The sequence below is a fragment of the Misgurnus anguillicaudatus genome, chromosome 20 (genome assembly GCF_027580225.2).
Source record: "Misgurnus anguillicaudatus chromosome 20, ASM2758022v2, whole genome shotgun sequence".
Taxonomy (NCBI): domain Eukaryota; kingdom Metazoa; phylum Chordata; class Actinopteri; order Cypriniformes; family Cobitidae; genus Misgurnus; species Misgurnus anguillicaudatus.
The window spans coordinates 39340610-39361939 of NC_073356.2; the positions used below are offsets into that span (position 1 = coordinate 39340610).

At 37.7% G+C, this 21330-nt stretch overlaps 1 protein-coding gene and 1 long non-coding RNA gene across 7 annotated transcripts in view; both read left to right on the forward strand.

The window, feature by feature from the left end:
• The window catches only part of LOC129455071 (poly(rC)-binding protein 3), a 45106-nt gene that overhangs the window by 6266 nt on the left and 17510 nt on the right, over positions 1-21330 (forward strand). For 3 of the 6 annotated variants that reach the window (XR_012359904.1, XR_012359903.1, XM_073858702.1), the window contains exons 2-7: positions 1794-1891; positions 2131-2163; positions 4572-4608; positions 7296-7339; positions 19416-19448; positions 19545-19658. Coding sequence is in view for 1 of the 6 variants with exons in the window: in XM_073858702.1 (XP_073714803.1) it covers positions 1823-1891; positions 2131-2163; positions 4572-4608; positions 7296-7339; positions 19416-19448; positions 19545-19658 (330 nt within the window). In the remaining 5 variants the exon portion in view is untranslated. Of the gene's footprint in view, positions 1-1788; positions 1892-2130; positions 2164-4253; positions 4314-4571; positions 4609-7295; positions 7340-19415; positions 19449-19544; positions 19659-21330 lie in introns of those variants that run through there. The other 3 variants (XR_012359905.1, XR_012359906.1, XR_012359907.1) reach the window with 3 other exon arrangements.
• Positions 16763-18052, forward strand: LOC141351351 (uncharacterized). Its single transcript, XR_012359578.1, has 2 exons — positions 16763-17338; positions 17844-18052. It is a non-coding gene; the product is annotated as an uncharacterized lncRNA (long non-coding RNA).

Below are 21330 nucleotides of genomic sequence, written 5' to 3' on the forward strand. Positions count from 1 at the left end.
TTTTCTCACGAAAGAAGTTAGTGAGGGATGTTAAGCATTATATATTTGAACAAGTTTAAAAAGTCAATCATCTGTTTTATGCATACTAAATACATGTTTATCAGCAGATGGGGAACATTGTGGAATAAAAATAAAGACTTTTAGGTCTCATCGTCCTGCCAGTGTTTTAAACCGGCACAATGATTTTCAGCATGTTACCACAAACACTCAGAAGTTTACTTTCTAACCAAACCACACAAGCACATTTGAATGATCTGTAATAAAACAATACGTTTAATGCTTAAACTTTAGAGAAACAGATCAAATGACATGTTTAAGTTTATTGTGATTGAACACATTCGTGTTTCTGTCAGTCTCTCACTCTCTATCTATCTTGTAACTCCTCGTATTCATTTGAAACTTGAGAGAAACATTAAACAACACATTTAGATTTATGCTTATTGTGTATGATAGTGAATACGCGTTGTTCACTCACTCTGTCTCGTGCAGTACATTAATCCTCATATAAATTCATATAAACCTCAGAGAAACATATTAAACAATATACTTGATGAAAGTGAACCGTTGCGTTGCTCGCTCTCTCGTTGGTTCGCTCACTCGCTCTCTCTCTTGCACTAAGATAACATTTATTCTTTAGAACGTTAATTCAATCTTTAGAAAGATTATTAAAAGTACTAGTTAGGCAAGACAAGTTTATTTGTATAGCACATTTCATACACAGAGGTCATTCAAAGTGCTTTACATAGAAATGAGAAAACAATATATGAAAAGGAAAAAAAGAAAATGTAAAAATAATAGATACACAATAAAATCACAATAAAAACAAAGATACATGAGAATTTAGAATAACAATTAAAGAGAAAAAAAGTCGTTTTAATAAAAACAGTTTAAAATTTTAAAAAGAATAAAACAGAAGTAAAAGTGACTTGAGTTAAAAGTGCAGTCAGTGTGAAGCAGCACAGTGCTCATTCAGTAAATGCAGAGTTAAACAGATGCGTTTTTAATCTAGATAACCCCCTAACCCTTATCTTATTTTTTCTTATCTTAAATGCAGACGCACCTTGTTTTGAGTTAACCCTTGGTATTTCTTACTGACCTGATCCTAATGATCTGAGTAATGTTTTAGGTTTATATTCAGTTAGCATATATGTCATGTATTTGGGTCCTAAGCCATGAAGTGATTTATAAACGAGTAACAATACTTTAAAATCTATTCTATATGTAATCAGGTCCTTAAACTGGCTTCCTGTTACAAGATTAAAAGTTATAAGATTGTAGGCTCCTGTTTGTGTTTGAGGGAATACAAACGCGTCGTGCTGTCAGTCATTCTTTCTCTCCGTCTCTCGCACTCGCTTCATGGTTGGATAGCGCAGTTGAAGGGGCGGTATCTTTATAATAAGATCCCTTAGCTACGTCATGCGGGGAGCGAAATCGCATGACCTATTTATTCACATGCTTGCAGAGAGAGCCTTACCAAAACAAAGTTACAGGGTTGCTATTTTTCTTATTTCTGGGTTGGTAAATGCACTGGGGACCCGATTATAGCACTTATAAAAAAGGAAAAAGTCTGATTTTCATGGAATGTCCCCTTTAAACCCTTGCATTACACGATGAGACTTTACAGTGTTAAACTTTTGAACGGTCATTAGCTTATTTTACCATTTAAATATGAGATGTGGTGTGTGTGTGTGTAACAAAGCTGGGGAATACCAGGGTCTTGTAAAGCAGATTTGTAATTTTGGTAATAAATGCCAATGCAAAAAATAAATGTCAGTAATTCTGTGTGTTTCAAGTGTTTGTATGTTAGATACTGCATGAGAACATGGAAGGACTCACAATTACTATTAAATTGCTCGTGCATGGAAAAGAAGTGGGCTGCATCATTGGGAAGGTGGGTTTGAATATAACAGGCAGCTCGCTCACTCGTAGCATTGAGTTTTAATGTTTTGCAGTGTCAGCCTCCCTATTTAATGACTTTGTATATAAAATTGCATAATTATAAAATCAATCTCCTCCACTTGCAGAATGTCTCTCAGCCAATCAGAATGAAGCATTCAGCAGTGTTGTGTAAGTGATGAGTTCATGTATCTTCATGTGTCCAGCTTATTTTAATGCACTTCTATCTTGCAGAATGGTGAAACCATGCAGAAGCTCCGTAAGGAGGTGAGATCCCCCATCAATCCTTTTTGCTTTTCAGTGATTGAAACTCTTGGTCTGTGTAAAACTGTTTATCTGTGATTTTCATTGTCTTTGCAGAGCGGTGCTCTTATTAATATTTCTTTAGGCTGCCCGGAGCGCATCGTGATTAGTGGTCGAAACGACTCGGTCTTTGAAGCTGTGGCAATAATTATTGATCAGATTGAGAACGTACAATTACAGTCACATTAATTAAACTCGTTGCGCTGTTGACCCTAGCGCGTCCTCATAGAAAATAGACACGCATCTCTGTAAAGGCAGAGAGAGAAATCCAAATCTGTATGTCGCACATGAGCAACAGGTTGAAAAAAATGCTCGCACTACGTAAAATATTGTCTCCAATTGCAGCAGCATTCAGGATCCCTATGATGACAAAAGTAAACATAAAGATCGGTTTATGAGCTCTGCAAATTTAGCAAGTACCGATCGAGTCATTTAATGCCATTTTTCGTCCAATACCAATCGACGGCCGACCGATCGGAGCATTCCTAGTTTTTACTTTGTATTCACACTAGACAAATCATGTCAAATCTTGAACCGTATCCGAGCGTGACTCAAGCGTCCTGAATCCCCTGCACTTAAGCTGAACGTTATACTCCAGATCTGAGCACAATTATCCAGTTTTATGGCACATATTTTTTCATCAGAACATCTCCAGGGTCATGCAAATGAGTGCGTCAAAAGGGACGCCCCCTGTCACGTTGCGGCTAGTGGTGCCATCCACCCAGTGTGGCTTCATTATTGGCAAGGGCGGTTGTAAGCTCAAAGAGATCATGAAGGAAAGCATGGATATAATCTTAGCCTCAACACTTCATGTTAGAAGTGAAAGTTCAAGTTTCATTATGCTCTTCTGTCTGTGTGTGTAGTCATCTGGGCTCACATAAAGGTGGATGTTGATATGCTGCCCAACTCTAAAGAGAGAGCCGTTAATATCGCTGGGACTCCTGAGGCCATCAACATGTGTGTCCATAAGATTTGTGTGGTCATGTTGGAGGTACATGATAGTTCTCTAGGAAGTTTCTTGGTGTTTTCAGACTTTTGTAACTCCAGTTACAAAAGTTATTAAATTATAATTCTTTTTCATACTGAAGCCCTAAATATAGTTATTTAATGGTCAATGAATCAGCTAATGAGAAGAGAGTTGCGTTCGACCAATGATGTGTCTGAATTCTGTTTGGCGCATCGCTTGCTTCCGGGTTCCTCTCACACACGTGAGAGTCGGGTAGTCTGCACGTGCGACAGAAAGAGAGCAGATGTAGATGAGGGATTCCAGAGAAATTTGAGGAATAAGTTACTTGAATACTGAGCTTTTACTCAATATTGAGAGAAATGGAGACTAAAACCCTCTTCAGAGTAACGGTTGAACGATTTGAAATTGACTTTTGTTTTTGTTGCCTATGGACTTGGTCTTCATTCCTCCTGTGCCTGTGGGGGTGTTGGTTTACACACGATATGGGAAGCCAAATTATCTTTTAATGTAGCCAGCGCATTACTCGTCGTAATTATATTTTTACTAATAAGAATGAAATTAAAGAGCTCTACAATTGAATTTTTAGTAACAATTGAATTACAGAGCTCTGCAATTACACATCTTTAATGTGTATTTTTACTAGTAATAAATCAATTAAAGGCCAACAAGACGGAACCGCGCCATCCCCGTACCAACCCAAGTCCTTTCAGTTTTAGGATTTTTGGCAACAGGGACATACCAGCAGTAAATAGGCGACAAGTAACTAACTGTACTTTTTGTAAGGCAAACCTTATTGATTTTGACACTCCTATTCATTTGTCATAGGTCTGGGATTTCACAGCCATCCCTACTGCCATAATTCCTTACACTGTCGGAGAACAGGCCAATATTAAAAGGCAATTTGCAGCAATGTCCGGTTTCTCCAATGTAATCGGTGCAATTGACTGCACTCATATTGCTATAAGGGCTCCATATGTAGATGAATTCATTTATGTGAATCGCAAACATGTGCATTCAATAAATGTGCAAATTATATATAATGTCGCGGCACGATGGCCTGGTTCTACACATGACTCTCTTATTCTAGTGCACAGCAGTGTAGGAAATGGACTTGGAGCAGGTGCCGTTCGTGATGGCTGGCTCCTGGGTAAGTAAACACATATAGTTGTTTTGAGATGACATCAGACTTACACACAGTTTGTCATTCTTCTTTAGTGATTGCTGATTGGTTGCTCTTAATAGAAGGCACGACTTTTTTTGCTTTAGTGGCTATATTGAGTGTTTTGAACCCCCCCCCCCCCCTCAATTCATAGCAATGCTAGTGCTTCATCTTGGTATATCTAATATCTTTGGTTAAATCTGAATCTCTATCACCATGTTAATGGTGTCTTTTTTTTCTCCACAGCTCAACAGATTACCACAGCAGGATCCTTTTTATATCAGTAAGTCACTGGTAGCCAGCGTGACCATGAATCAATCTTAATACTGACCAGGGTTATTATAGTTTAAAAAAAAAAATAGGTTTTATTTTTATTTTGTTTTGTAATGTGTTATTTTATTTCAGTTTAGTTTGAGTTATTTTTAGTGGTGCATAAATAGTTTTGATTTCATTTCTATTTTTCAAAAATCTTTACTTGTAGTTTTTATTTAGTTTTAGTATATAGTTTTAGTCTTTAGCATGATATCATGGTTGTGTACATACACCTTGCCAAATCTGGAAATGTTGAAAATACGATGAGAATAAGACGATTTAAAAAAATAAGTTTTGTTTATTTAGTCTTGTCAATCAAAGGCCGGGACAAATACCACACCAACCAACACTCTAAATTCTGTTGTGTTATTTGGGTAAATATAATATATATAAATATAAATATATATATAAATATATAAATATATAAATATATAAATATATAAATATAAAAATATAAAAATATATAAAAATATATAAAAATATAAAAATATATAAAAATATAAAAATATATAAAAATATAAAAATATATAAATATAAATATATATAAATATATATATAAATATATATAAATATATATATAAATATATATATAAATACATATATAAATACATATATAAATACATATATACATATACATATATACATATACATATATACATATACATATACATATATACATATATACATATATATATATATATATATACATATATATACATATATATATATATATACATATATGTTTGGTTATAAATAATCATGTTTGGGTTAACAACAACCCAACATATGAGTTAAAACAACCCAGCATTGCATTGAAACAACCCAGCATATGTTTATTTGTAAACCAACATTATGTGTTCTGTCCAATATTTTCCCAGCATTGGGTTAAAAATAACCCAGATAATTTAGAGTAAATCAGCACATCCTACTTGTACAAACTGTGCACAACAACTGAAAATCAATGCAAAGTTTAATGTTCTGTCTATGAGTGTCCACTTCTGTACCAGAAGAGATCGCTGTACTAACATAATTTTCTTATTTGTTGATTAAATATTAATATATAATATTATTTGTTGGTTATCCGCAAAGGCATATAATAGTTTCAGATTAGTTAAGCGGGCATTCTGTATCATAGCAACCAAAAAGCGTCAGCTAACACTTCCAAGCACCCGGTTGGCGTCAGCGTTTTCACCCATATTTAACGTTTTAATGCTTCCGTGTACAGTACACTGAGATAATTAAGCCTTTTTCAGTTATTGTAATGGTTTGCCAGCAGAAACAAATTGTCTTACTAAACTAGCTGTTAGCAACAAGATGATGTTTTCTGAACCGAACTGTTGGCTCGGGTGGCAGGGATCCAGTGCACTGACAGCGTCATACACATCACGTGATGCTGCTGTGCAGGTCAGGAGTTCAAATAGACTGCCACCTATTGGTCATTAATGATTCAGCAACATCTGCTCATTTGCTTATGATCTGGTAATATGAGTGACTCAGTGTTCAACTGCTGATCCAATAACATTAAAAAACGAAAACGCAATTTTTGTTTTCCAAAATTTTAGTTAAAGTTAGTTTTACAGGGACACATTATAGTTATAGTTTAGTTTAAGTTTTTATTTTATTTCAGTTAACTAAAATGCAGAGCCGGCGCCAGACCATAACTAACAGGGGGGCACTTGGCTTCCAACGGAGGGGCACGCAATAGCAACAATAACTTGCAAAAACAAGACATTAAAACACAGCAAGCACACATTCATACAACTGGTACAGACTGTCAGCTCATTTCCCGTATTAAGGGCAAAAGACCACAAACTATGTGCAAAACTATTGAACTTCGACCGCGGCGTGAGCGCAAGCTGCTCCGCTGCGCTCGCGCTTTGCTCGACGCAACAACAAACCGCCCTCGCGCGGCGCAAGCCATTGAAATGAATGGGTTTCATAGCGCAGCGCACACCGCGTCCTAGCTTTAAAAACGCCGCTTTACCATAATCACGTCGTAATCCTGTTAACGGTCTATAGCCACACTTCACATTTAAGCTTACGTAATTTAAAACAATGCTAACTTACCTTTAAAATAGCTGAAGACGGCGTGTACAAACATTAAACTTCCTTAAAACTGTGTCCTGTAGATTTGTAAATTCCACCTCGACCTCTAATCTCTGAGTTTGAGCCAGTCTGTGTTTGCATGAAGATGAAGCAGGCGGTGCAGATTTGTTCTAATATCCATATTTTAAATGATCCATAAAATGCCGCGAAAAAACATGTTGCTAGTATCAAGTCACAAATATGCTAAATACGTAAGACGGGTGAGATGCGGCAATACATCCAATCAGAGAAACTGGTCTATTTTAATTAAAGAAAACCTATATCAACTATATTTTCCTCATTTGATTACATTACAAGTCATGAAACATTCAATGTTTAATTTATTTTAATTATTCTTGATATATATTAAATTAATAAAAAACTTTGTAGGGGGGCACAACAACCTGTTTGGGGGGGCACTGCCCGCGAATGCCCCCCATGACGCTGGCCCTGCTAAAATGTTTTTTCACTAATAGTTTCAGTTTTCGTGATAGTTTTCGTTTACGATAATAACCCTGATACTGACACACTTCATTCATTATAAACTGACTAATTCAATGTCTTTCTCTCTAGAACCTGATGTGGATGCTACGGCTAGCTCTCATCAACCAAATGATGTGAGTTTACTTTACTTCAGTTTACATCAATTCTAAGCTTTCGTCTTCATCGCTCATACCGAAGAGGAAACACGTCCGGAAGACCAACTGATCAGACGCCAACAAAAGCTTAACACAGACCTTTCCTCACCAGAGCGGGAAGCTGTGGAGGAGTTGTGTCCCGGCATTAGCACCAGGCGGTACAGCATGCCTCACATCACCCTGGCCCCAGGCACCCGGAGACGACCGAGGCACGCAACGAGCGAGCACCCATCTCGATGCAGCTTCACGGACCGCTGTCTGGCGAACGGAGACGCCATCGCCCAGCATGAAAACGGTAAGACTCCGCTTGTCATTGTAACCTGCACTACTTGCCACATGTACAGTTTAGCTTCTTCCGTCAGCATAGAGGGGTTTACATGTGCTAAGTGTATTGAAGTAGTAAGTCTGACGGAGAAGGTTGCAGAACTAGAAGCGCGCATCCGAACGCTAGTTGAGGACAGTAAGACCGCTAATGTTAATGTTACAAACACTGTTTCGGGTGCGCCTAGTGTTAAGCGTAATACACATGGCTCGGTTCCGACTTCAGAGTCAAGGCGGCTGACTAACTGGGTGACTGTCAGGCGGCCTAGTCGCATTCGGCATCCAAATCACGTTCCTGTTTTAATATCAAACAGATTTTCTCCACTCAGCAATACACCGGCTGAGACATCTGTTAAAGGTGCCCTGGTTATTGGAGATTCTATACTCAGGAACGTTGGCATTGAGGCACCAGCCACCATAGTCGATTGTATACCGGGAGCCAGAGCGTCTGACATTAGATCCAAACTTAAAGTGCTGGCTAATGCTAACCGTAAGTTTTCTAAGATTGTTATTCACGCCGGCACGAATGACACCAGACTCCGCCAGTCGGAGATCACCAAAGATACTATTAAAGAGGTGTGTGAAATTGCAAAAACAATGTCAGACAATGTAATTTGCTCTGGTCCCCTCCCCGCCTACCGGGGGGATGAAACTTACAGTAGATTAGTGTCTCTTCATGGCTGGATGTCAAAGTGGTGCCCTCAGCATAACGTAGGGTTTATAGACAATTGGAAGCATTTCCGGGGAAGACCTGACCTGCTAAAGAGAGATGGCCTCCATCCGTCTCCGGAAGGAAGTGCTATACTCTCTAGAAATCTGACCAATAGTCTTACTTTTGATATTGTCTGACTATCCAGGGCCCAGGTCAGGAAACAGACAGATCGGCTTACCCATCAGTCTGTTAGCTGCCTTGACATGTCAAGATCACATATATCCCAGCACATAGAGCCTTTTTTAACAGAGTACCAACACATCTCGACTGTGTCTGTTCCTCGAACAAATAAATACAGAGCACCGTTTACCTCGTCTCGCACAAATCTTATTAACATAAAACTAGAACATAATACATTAACAGATGAAACTCAAATGTTAAAATTCGGCCTTCTTAACATTAGATCACTTACCAACAAAGAACCAATTATCAATGAAATAATTACTGACCAAAACTTAGATGCACTCTGTTTAACAGAAACCTGGCTTAAAGCAGACGATTACACCAGTTTAAACGAATCCACCCCACAAGACTATTATTATAAACATGTTCCTCGTCTAATAGGGAGAGGCGGTGGTGTAGCTACAATATACAATAAAATATTCAAAGTAAACCATAAATCCAACCTAAAATTTAATTCGTTTGAAATAATACTGTTAAATATGGAAATAACTGATCGCAACAACAAACGACTTTCGTTCATTTTAGCTACCATATATAGGCCTCCAGGCCACCACACAGATTTTCTTAAAGAAATAGCAGACTTCCTATCTGAGCTTACAGTCACTGTAGATAAAGCTCTTATCGTTGGTGATTTTAATATCCATGTGGATAATCCAAAAGAGGCATTAGGACGTGCGTTTATGGATGTTCTAAATTCTCTCGGCATTAAACAAAACGTGTCAGGGCCCACGCATACTCGTAATCACACACTAGACTTAATTCTGTCACTCGGACTCAATATTAATGACATCGAAATATCACCCCAGAGCGATGCCGTTTCAGACCATTACCTTGTGTCATGCACAATACTTCTAGATAGGACCGCTCAGTCTACAACATGCTACAGATTAGCCAGAACAATAATTTCCACCACTAAAGATAGCTTTATTAGCACTCTTCCAGACCTGTCTCAAATGAAACATGTAGCAGATAACTGTGAAGATCTAGATATTATAATAGAAAACATGAACAACGTCTGCTCTAGCACGTTGGATGCCGTTGCTCCCATTCGAAAAAAGAGAATCAAAGAAAAACCGCCAGCTCCATGGTATGACCATCATACTGCAGCCCTTAAAAAAGTAGCTAGAAAAATGGAAAGAAACTACCGAAGCACAAAGTTAGAGGTATGGCGTTCAGCATGGAAAGAGAGTGTTCAACACTACAGACAGGCTATTAAAACTGCCAGATCTACCTATCTCAGTACGCTTATTAAAGAAAATCATAACAACCCTCGTTTTCTATTTAGCACAGTTGCGAAACTGACTAGAAACAAAGAACAAACAGAAACCAATAGTAAACTCCAACACAATAGTGACGACTTCATGAACTTCTTTACTAACAAAATTATGTTTATTAGGGAAAACATAGAAACTATGCAAGCAGCCATCACTCTACCCAATAGTACATTTTCCACTAGATTACCAAACGAACATCTTGAGTCATTTAATCCTACTACAATAGAAGAGCTCTCTAAACTAGTAACGTCATCCAAATCATCGTCCTGTATACTAGACCCCGTTCCCACAAAATTACTAAAAGAGGTATTTCATGTAGTGTCAGACACGGTACTTAATATCTTTAACTCATCTCTAGAATTAGGATACGTTCCAACAGCTTTCAAACTAGCAGTTATTAGACCGCTCATTAAAAAGCAAAACCTTGACCAGGGAGATCTTAATAACTTTAGACCAATCTCAAATCTACCTTTTCTTTCTAAAATATTAGAAAAAGTAGTGGCAAGCCAGCTACGCACATTCGTAGAAAATAATAATACATATGAAAAGTTCCAATCAGGATTCAGGCCCCACCATAGCACAGAGACAGCGCTGCTTAGAGTTACAAATGACCTCCTATTAACATCCGATCGTGGTGAAATCTCAATCCTTATATTACTAGACCTTAGTGCAGCCTTTGACACAATAGATCACACAATCTTACTCAATAGACTAGAAAACTATGTTGGCATCAGTGGTCAGGCGTTAGCCTGGTTCAGATCGTATCTAACCAATCGATATCACTTTGTTTATGTAAATGAGGAAGAGTCATATCACTCCCCCGTTAAATACGGCATACCTCAGGGATCAGTTCTAGGCCCTATCCTATTCTCGTTATATATGTTACCTCTAGGAGACATTATCAGGAAACATAACATAAGTTTTCACTGCTATGCGGATGATACCCAGCTTTACATCTCGTCGCATCCTAGCGAAACCCACCAGTTTTCTAAGCTAACAGACTGCATTAGTGATATTAGGGACTGGATGGCACAAAACTTTCTTATGCTAAACTCCAATAAAACAGAGATACTTATTATTGAACCGAATCGCTACAAACATAATATGTCAGATTACAAGTTGCCCATAGATGGCTGCACGGTGGTGCCATCTTCCACGGTTAAGAATTTAGGCGTAATGTTCGACAGCAATCTATCTTTTGATAGTCATATCGCCAACATCTGCCGCACAGCATTCTTCCATCTTAGAAATATCTCAAAAATACGCCATATGCTGTCTGCATCAGACGCAGAAAAGCTTATACATGCTTTTATGACCTCTAGAATAGACTATTGTAACTCGTTACTCGGGGGATGCCATGCAAATCAGGTAAACAAGCTACAGCTGGTTCAAAACGCCGCCGCAAGAGTGCTTACTCGATCTAAAAAGTATGACCACATCAGTCCAATTCTGGCATCTTTACACTGGCTACCAGTTAAATATCGTATACAATTTAAAATATTACTAATCACCTACAAAGCCTTAAATGGCCTAGCGCCTTCGTATATTAAAGAACTACTATCAGAATACAATCCATCACGTAAACTGCGCTCACAAAATTCTGTTCACTTAATTATCCCTAGAATATCAAAAGTGTCTAAAGGTGGTAGATCCTTTTCCTACTTAGCCCCTAAGCTCTGGAATGATTTACCAAACAATGTTCGAGTATCAGACACAGTCGATCAATTTAAATCTAAACTTAAGACATTCTTCTTTAACAAAGCATTCACATAAAATGTCCAGTAAATGTACATTTCCTGCAGTAGTTAGTTTGTCCAGAACAAAGCACTCACATACCTCATATGGGTAATATACTTATGCCACAATAGTTAGCCTGTCTGGAACCGAGCCGACTTGAACCACTATAATGTTTGACACTTGCATTGCATGCGAACGGCCCCTACGCTAATAGAATTCTGTTTTTCTCTCCCTGTCTCGTCCTCAACCACGAGGACCATGAGACAAACAGACCCAGTTCCGGTTGCTGTGAAGATCATTGCATCACTGATCCACTGGCTGTCCTTCAACGTGATGACCAGCCGATGCCCGACCAACGACCACCGGCTAAACCAGTTTAATTCGCTTACCCGCCTCCTATCCCTACCGTTTCTATATATATATATATATATATATATATATATTAATTCCTCCCAAGGGTTTTTGTCCTTCTAGGACTTTTTCCCATTGGGTTTTTTTTCCTAGAGGGTTTTTAATCCCAGGGAGAGTCAGCCAACTTTGGCTTAACTTAGCACTTTACAGTATACGTTACTTTATTAATATGCTCGCTTGTACGGTTTAACCGCTTTCTCTACTTCTTATATTATCTATTGATTTTCTGTGTTCTCCTCTACATCTTCTCATGTAAAGCTGCTTTGCAACAATTAACACTTGTGAAAAGCGCTATATAAATAAAATTGAATTGAATTGAATTGAAATTGAATACGTTGGCTGTCAATCTTGGCTGCTAAATGATGGGCAGACAGTTGTCCTTTGCTAGGCTAGCAATCCTGTTAATAGCACCTACAGCTGTAGTTTAAAGACGTAGCACTGGTTTGTTTTGTTTTCATGTGTGATGAATTGTTGCTTTAGGTATTGTAGAACTTTGATGATATGAATAATTGTTAAAATAATCATTTTGATAACAGTTGATTTGCTGCAACATCGGAAGGAGAGGAGCCAAAATTAAAGATATCCGGCAGGTCTCAGGGGCAGAGATAAAAATCGCAGAGCAGGTGGAGGGGTCTGAGGCCCGGCAGGTGACCATAACTGGTTCACCCGCCAGCATAAGTGCGGCCCAGTACCTCATGTACTTGACAAAGATGAGAGGAGGAGCGTTACCCTCCCGCTAGCTTCTAGCAATTAGCACGCGGTCCACAAGCAGTATACATCCCCCGCCGGGTCTTAATTTATGTAATTTGCGAAAATAATGCGTTTGAAAATGTTTTATAATGGGAATATGTTAGCATTGTCCAGGGAAAACGAGTTTATTGTTGTGATTGCTAACGTAACATCACAATTTACTCTGGAATCATTGTGTGTCATGAGTTTCTTCTCCTGTAGTGTACTTATTAGTGATACTTTTCTGCATGATTTGTCTGTTGGCAACATAAACCGTTAATAATAATAATATATAAAATAATAACACAGTATGGTCTGTACTGCTCACGATACCACTGAGCACGCGCACGGGCACATGACGTTAGTAGTGGGGCGTGATCAAAGGAGCAGCAGCTCATAAATATGTAAGACCAGCTCAAAACGGCACAATCTGAACTGCCCTGAAACAGAGGCTACTAGAGATGGGTAACAATCTTTTCCTACAAGCTATTTCGAGCAAACAACTTTTGAAACATGCTTTATGGAACTCATACACCTATATAACTTGTGGAAAAGCAGTCATAAGATGGGCACTTTAAACAAAAAGTATATATTAACGCAATTCTGACTTCCTTTTTTAAAAAAAAATTAAAAAAGTTAATTAATTTTATCTTCCTCACACTCACGCAATTGTTTAATTTTCAAAATATGGTCTCCTTAGTAGTCTCTGTTTATAGAGCAGCAAAGGAAGCCAATGTGCATGTTTTGAAAACATTAAATTACACATTAATTACACATTTGTTAAAATGCTTAAAACAAAATTACACATTAATTACAAATTTGTTAAAATGCTAAAAACAAAGTTGTGACTGCTGAGTCAGCGCTACATTCCAATAAATGCTCATATGCTATCGTTTAGCTGATTAGTTGTTACTCAAAATGTATTTTTGTCAATGTATTTTTTTGTTTTTCTAATAAGGGCTCAAAATATAAGGTCTGTTTACTAATGTGAGCTGGCATGAGCCTCAGAGCAGAGCAATCAGAGCAGAGCTCAACATTATTATTCATGACCCTTTCAAATAGGGCAAAAATAGACCATTTAATTAAAATGACAAATTCTAGGGTTGTAAATAGACATGTAAAAACGTTTCTGGATAATTTTTTGCACTTAATAAAGTAACATACCTTCTATGTAATTGTCAAAGAACACTTTAACATATTATGACAACACATCCTATGGCACCTTTAATCTTAGGTTTCATATTTATTAGGGTTACACATGTCAGAAACATAGATAAGGTCTATTTTATTTGTATTTATATTTTACTTTTTTGTGATGTCAGTGAAAATTCAGACTGGGCAAGTAAAATACTGAACCGTCAGATTTCTTCCCAATCTACTCCAGCACACCACTATATAACACATTATACTTATTTAACAGCCATTACAAAAAACGCAAACAAAAAAAAGCTTACTACTGCAGTTAGCAATTATTTTGTTGTTTGTGCTTTATTATTTTCTGAGCAGTCCGTTTAAACTACATACACTATACGGATACAAGTTTGCAACTCTTCAGGTTAATATGGGATTGCCATGGAAAACAATGTCCCTGAATCGTTATGTGTATAACCCTAACTGCAACTTATATATTTTGTGCATAAAACTGTTAATATAAGAATGCTTTCTTCCTCAAACACTTACCGATAGCCTGCCTGCATAATCATGCACATGATCGCGTCTCGTATTCAGGCTGAGCTTTGGCGCTTGAAGCGCGAATGATGCAGCATGAGTGTAGACAAACCAATCATAAAGCGAAATAAGTTGGAGAGGCGGGACTAAGGAAAGGTAAAGTCAATCATATTAGCGATGTGAATTTTGGAGGCGGGACTCATCTGTTAACCGTTTGTGTGCCACAAATAGCGCTATTTTTCTTTATATAAGAATCTCATTTAAATGATTCCTGAATAAATTCACGTTAAATTAAATAAGCAACAAGTAAAAAACACAAGAAACAGACAGACATCAGTTGTTATATGAATAAAGATCATATATTTTTTTTTTTTTTAAAAGCACCCCAGAAAAAAGGGCACTTTCTCTCCAGGAATAAAAACGGCAGGTGCTCAAGCCCCCTTTGATGTCTATTGCTGCGTCCGAAACCGCCTACTACATACTATATAGTACGCGAAAAGCAGTAGGCGAAGCGAGTAGTATGTCCGAATACATAGTATTCGAAAAACAGTATGCGAAAAGTACCCGGATGACCTACTACTTCCGGTTAGATTTTGCAGTGTGCATACGATGGACGCTACACTATCCCATGATGCCCCGGACGAGGAGTTATCCAACGAAGAAGAAGAGGCACGCGGCTGTTTTCGCGCTGAAATGACACGACGTGATGACGACGTATGTCACGTGATGTAGCAACATGGCGGATGTAGTACGTCCGAATCTCATTCATACTACCAGGATTCATACTATACAGTACCTACTGTTTTAACGCCAAGTAAGTAGGTACTTCATCTAATTCAGTACCTACTATACAGTATGCGGTTTCGGACGCAGCCTATGTGTGCACGTGCCTGCACTGACTGACACCTGCATTCATTTAGTCACTGATTAGGTCACATGGCATCTTGCAGTGTGACCGTGAGTCTGAACCCAGTCAAACAATGAGTAAATTGCCAAAGATTAATTTTCATTATAAAGAAGATGGCAGATACACTACACCAAAATTGCCAACATGTAAACTTAATAATGCACAGCTAGGGCTTAACCATTATCCACTAGTGAACATGCTCAAGTTTTCCTAATATCAATGTCATTCCAATCATTAGTATATACAGGATGATTAAAAAACAATGTTTACTGCTACAATTATATCAATAAATCAATACTTACTCAAAAGAGGGTTCAGCTCAACCGTGTCCCAGCAAGAAAGTCTCGATTGACAGGTGTGCATCGTTTAACCGTTCAGTAAAGGTGCGTCCGAGGATCCGACATGGGTCCGTTCAGGATCCGCTGTTTGACAGTAGAATTTATGGCGCTGACGGAGGCGGAGCTGATCCTCTGCGCGGCTCCAAAACGAATGTGACAGTCACGCGGGTTTGACGACTTGAACGCAGATCCGCATAGGAGTCTCCTGCTGTGTGGGTTTACAGTGTTAAACAGTGTTACAGTATAGCACATGAAGGCTGCAACAATCCTCTCTATCTCTCCATATATGCTGACTGTACATGTACTCTCCTGTATAAAAATAAAAGTGAAACCTGTGAAGAATATGGAATATCCAGTTTGTAAAAATCTTGTGCAGTGCACATATATCACCTACATCATATTAGTGGGTGTCTATGGCTGATACTACAGTCAGGGCTATAGCCCCCCCTCTCTCTAAGCTCATCTTACACTGAAAAAAAAAAATTTTTAAGGTAAGTGGTTGCAATCAATTTATTTAAGCTACATTTAAAAAAAAAAATTAGTAAAGTAAAATAATTGATTGCAACCACTTACCTCAAAGGACAAGTTCGGTATTTTACACTTAAAGCCCTGTTTTTTTTCCGGGTGTTTCTTGTATCACCTCCCACCTCTATAATGGGTTTATAGGTGCACTGGAATAATCCTTCCTAAAATGCATTAAACTTTCATTTGCAAACACACTGTAAAAAATCCAATTAATGAAATGTTGGAAGGGCAAAAATATATAAGTTAAACCAATTTTCTTGTTTGGGCTTAGTTGAGTAGACATATTATTTTAAGTCTAGATAAATCTGTGTTTAAAACATTAAGTGAATGGTTATTTCCAAATTCAGTCAACATTCAGAATGGCTATGTTGACTGAACTAATTAAGACAAATCTGGTCAATATGTGGACTTATGACAGCTATGTTTCCTGACAACAAAATGCTCACAATATTACTGTTATTTGGTAACAAAATGTAATTTTAAGAGTTGTTCAGGCGTGAATGTATGTGCTTTAAGTTTAAATATGCGGTCGGTTAATATAGATAGCGTCTATTTAAAAATGTGCTCGGACACTTTCGGAAGAAGAGCTCCAGATGAGCTCCAGAAAATCACAGACACTTAAGCGCTCACACCCCGCCCAGCGCAGCCTCGCCTCGGCAAGCCCATCAGAAATCGACTGCTGGCTCTGATATCTCTGTGGCGTTTAAACATGCGATTTAATTCATTTTAATTTCTTATACTTAATAATAAAAGGTTTACCGGTATGTTTTAAATCATATTTTAGGATTGCACTTAAATGATATCGCTGTTGAATGATATTTCATATCTTTCACATTTGTAATAACTGGGCTGCGTACTGCCTGCGAATTTGAACTTCAGAGCTGAAGGTGCGAGTGGAGAAATAGTCCCAATATCATAACAATCTTAAAACTTCTAAATATACCCTAAATATACCCGTGTGTGTACCCGCGTGCGTGCGTGTGTGCGCGCGCGCGTGCTCGCGCGTGTGCATGTATGTATGTATGCGCCTGCGTCTGTGTATTTTGAATTTAAAATGTTTTAACTCGGAAGGATCTGGATCACAGGGCATTTCATCTGAGATCAATCCGCACGCAACAGCTGGAATCACTTACTGATTCACACAAGTCAGCCGTTTCCTCAAGTTCACGTCAGGTAAGTGTTTGTAATTAAATGTTAATTTTAGAATATATTAATTGGCAAAGACGCAAATACTCGACGTTTTTGTAATGATATTTTTGTAAAGATATATTAGAAGTGTGTTATGTTATGTGACCGAAGTAAAGTGGAGCTATTTTAGTTAAGATAAAAAGCCTGGATAACGTTATAGGGTTGGTTTACCGGACAGAGTTAAGAACTCGGTCTTTATTATAATTGGGACATTTTTACAAACAAACCTTATATAATACAATACTGGCGTGCATTTTGAGACAAAACAGTAGCACTCATATGTTAAGAGATGTCAGTAAGTTATTTTAGTCAGTGAAAAGCCCTGTCCGAGAAAACCGCCCAATAGTGTTTAATGTGTGATGTCTGAGGGAAATTTGACCTAACATTAACGTTATTTAGGGAATAAAGTCTTTCACCGTCAAACTTTATTATATTAAACATGTTATTTATGTATGTGTGTGTGTTTATATTCCTCTGTTTATCAAACCAGAGCGGAGATGATGTGAGTGGCAGACCCGAGACATAGCGAGACAGTCTCCGCTTGGACTGGCTGAGGAAAGTCTCCTAAATGGCCCTGGAGATGTTCTGACTGACTTTGGAGGCTTTTTGGACTGTTTTATGCCCTCTATTTAAAGAAGACTTAATTCTGTATGTTCAGTCTGTATGATAAGTGAATAAAAAGCTTTTGTTTTTATGTGACTGAAGTTAATTATTTTGTTTACAACACCAGCATAAATTATTTGATAAATAATTAAAAAATGTTATTAAAAAAATCCCAAATAATAAATATTAATTGAAGTAACACATAAAACATTGAATGAATACTTAAATTTTAATTGACAGTCTTCGCTGTAAGTTTTTAAAGATTCAACTGATTAAAACATTTTAGTTGAATGAACTATAAAGCTAATTGAGCCAACATACTTTTTTAAATCTGAGTCAAATTTGGGCCAACTAAAAAACATCAATCCAGGTAACACTTTGGTGACAGAAATTGAGTGAACGTAAAATTTCTGTGGAACTAGTTACTAAAAAATAATTCATTGAGCCAACAATTTATTTTTTACAGTGCACGTGAAACTCACCGAGTGGTCAGGGGTGTTCACTAATATGCTCACACAAAAATCGCTGCAAAAGATGCTTTCCAAAAGGTTTTATCGTAGTTTTTGTCCAGCTCCATTGACTTGTATTAGATGTGCTATGAGGTACGGTATTACAGGTACTCCGCCCCGGGAACGTTGTTTGTATTCTTGCAATTGGTAGAGGTGGGTTATCGCCACCACCTGGGCTGGAGTGTCTATTATCAGTGAACACCCCTGACCACTCAGGTGAGTTTCATGTCTTTGTAAACGAAAGTTTAATGCATTTTAGGAAGAATTGTTTCAGTGCACCTATACAGCCATTATAGAGGTGGGAGGTAAAACAACAAACACCCGAAAATTCTCGGGGCAGCCGCATATGTCGAAATTTCTGTCAAAACCGTTCTATTTCGTCATAAACAATATGAAAACAGGGCTTTAAGTGTAAAATTCCGAACTTGTCCTTTAAAAAAATTTATTAAATGCAAAGAATAATTTTTTTCAGTATACCTTGGGCCGATTTACTTTAATGTGAACATAGTCTTGGCTGAAGAACTTCCATAACGTCCAAAGTTGTGGCTATATATTTACAATAAAAGTGAGTGTGAGCATGTGTACCTCGTAACTTGGCAGCTTGCGCACATATTCCACCACAGCAAGAGACATAATGTGCTGCATAAACGAACCTCTTTGACCAAGCCGTGAGTCCAGAGGTACTTGCAGATGAAGCGTGAACATCGCACAGCCCATTGCACAACATCAACAACGTCCCTGTCGGACCTGAAACGCACATCTGTGCGGTGTCAGCCTCACTATTTAATGACTTTATAATTATGCAATTTTATACACATAAAAAATCAATCCCCTCCACTTGCACAATGTCTGTCAGCCAATCAGAATGAAGCATTCAGCAGTGTTGTGTTAGTGATATGTTCATGTGTCTTCATGTGTCCAGCTTATTTAAATGCACTTCTATCTTGCAGAAAGGAGAAACCATAAAAAAGCTACGTGAAGAGGTGAGATCCCTCATCAATCCTTTTTGCTTTTTAGCGATGATTGAAACTCTTGGTCTGTGTAAAACTGTTTATCTGTGATTTCGATTGTCTTTGCAGAGCGGTGCTCATATTAATATCTCCATTGGGTCGCTGGAGAGGATTGTCGCAATTGCCGGGAGAAGCGACTCCGTTTTTCATGCATTAAAAATTATTTTAAATATGATTGAGAAGGTACCATTACAGTCACATTCATTTAAGGGACACTTTTTTTAATTTAAAAGAGACAAGTTTTAAATGGGAAAAATTCTGGAAATCTTAGTCACTTTTAAAGCTCCGCTGTGTAGTGTTTTTTATTTTTTATTTATTTTTTGTTAAATCTAAGTGTTCTTTCAAAAATATGTGCTCAAAGTCTAGAAAGTAATATTCAGTTGGTTGTCATAGAATTTCACCGCTAGATGGAAGTAGATCCTACACAGTGTAGCATTAAACGTGATGCTGGCAAGATGCTTATGGTATAATCAGATTCAATGAATTACGCTAAGCTATGCAAAAAGTGGTACCGCCAGACCCGGAGATCAGCTGAATGGATTCCAAAACGTTAAAAATTGCTTTACTCAAGGGAAGGTGGAAAATGAGCTTAATTCCCCAAATGGTGGAATATCCATTTAAATGTTCAAAACTCCTGACTAGGGATGCAACGATTATAGATTTTGATGGTTCGGTTATAGTCTGCTAAATCAGTGGTTCCCAAACTTTTTCAGCGTGCGGCCCCCCTTGTGTATGGTGCATTCTTTCGCGGCCCCCCAAAGAAAATTTGTGACAAAAAGCTGTTCTAAACTCAACATTTTACTAAAACACATATTAAATTATACAAAAAAGTAGTGCTTTTGGTTAGTAGCCTTATTTTTTATGTTTAATTACGAAGAATTCATGATAAATTAATGTATTTTATAAAATGTCATAAAACTGGGGCCCCCCTGGCACCATCTCGCGGCCCCCCTGGGGGCCCCGCCCCCCAGTTTGAAAACCCCTGTGCTAAATAATCACGGCTGTATGGTTATTACGATTATTATGGATTCATTTATTTTACAACATAAATTTATAAAATCGCATGAACAAATTTTTGAACAATTGCTAAATTCTTTTGTATTTCAATCAGTTTGTGTATTTGAAGAGTTTGGTTCCAAAAGGCGATAAACGCCATTTTTGAAAAAATGAGTTACTGCCAGAATCAGTATTATATCAGGTCAGTATTTAACTCTTTCACCGCCAGCGTTTTTAAAAAAAGTTGCCAGCCAGCGCCAGCGTTTTTCATGATTTTCACCAAAGTTTAATGCCTTCCAGAAAATGTTCTTATTTAAATATATAAACACACAATATACCAAATGAAAGAACAGACCCTCTGCTTTCAAACAAAAAAAAACGTTTCATCCTACCTTTAGTGGTTCTTTTTCAATCAGCTTTTAAATAAGGGTAGGTTTTTGCAAAAACACCATATTTTGAGCAAAAAGCAGAGATAATTCCATTTTTGTGACAGACTTTTCATAGAGATCCGATTCAGAGCGATCTTTAAAACAGACACGGACATGCAGCAGCTTGCCATAGGGCAATACTTCCGGGTTTTAAAAAGTTGCGGAAGGGTATTGCGAGATATCTGTAAACAAACAATGGCGGCACGTTAAGTACGCAGATTCCTAGTTTTCCTCATCTACTTTGATCAACAAACAAACAAAATGAATACTTTAGATGAGAATTCTGATTCTTATTGTGTCATGCTGAAGTTAGGTTTTCCCGAGAGATGCTCCGATCAGGATTTTTGCTGCCGTTTTGTTATCTTCGTGATCAACCGATACCGATTCCGATTTTCTTTTTTTTAGCTAATATGCAAGCTCTTTGATGACTG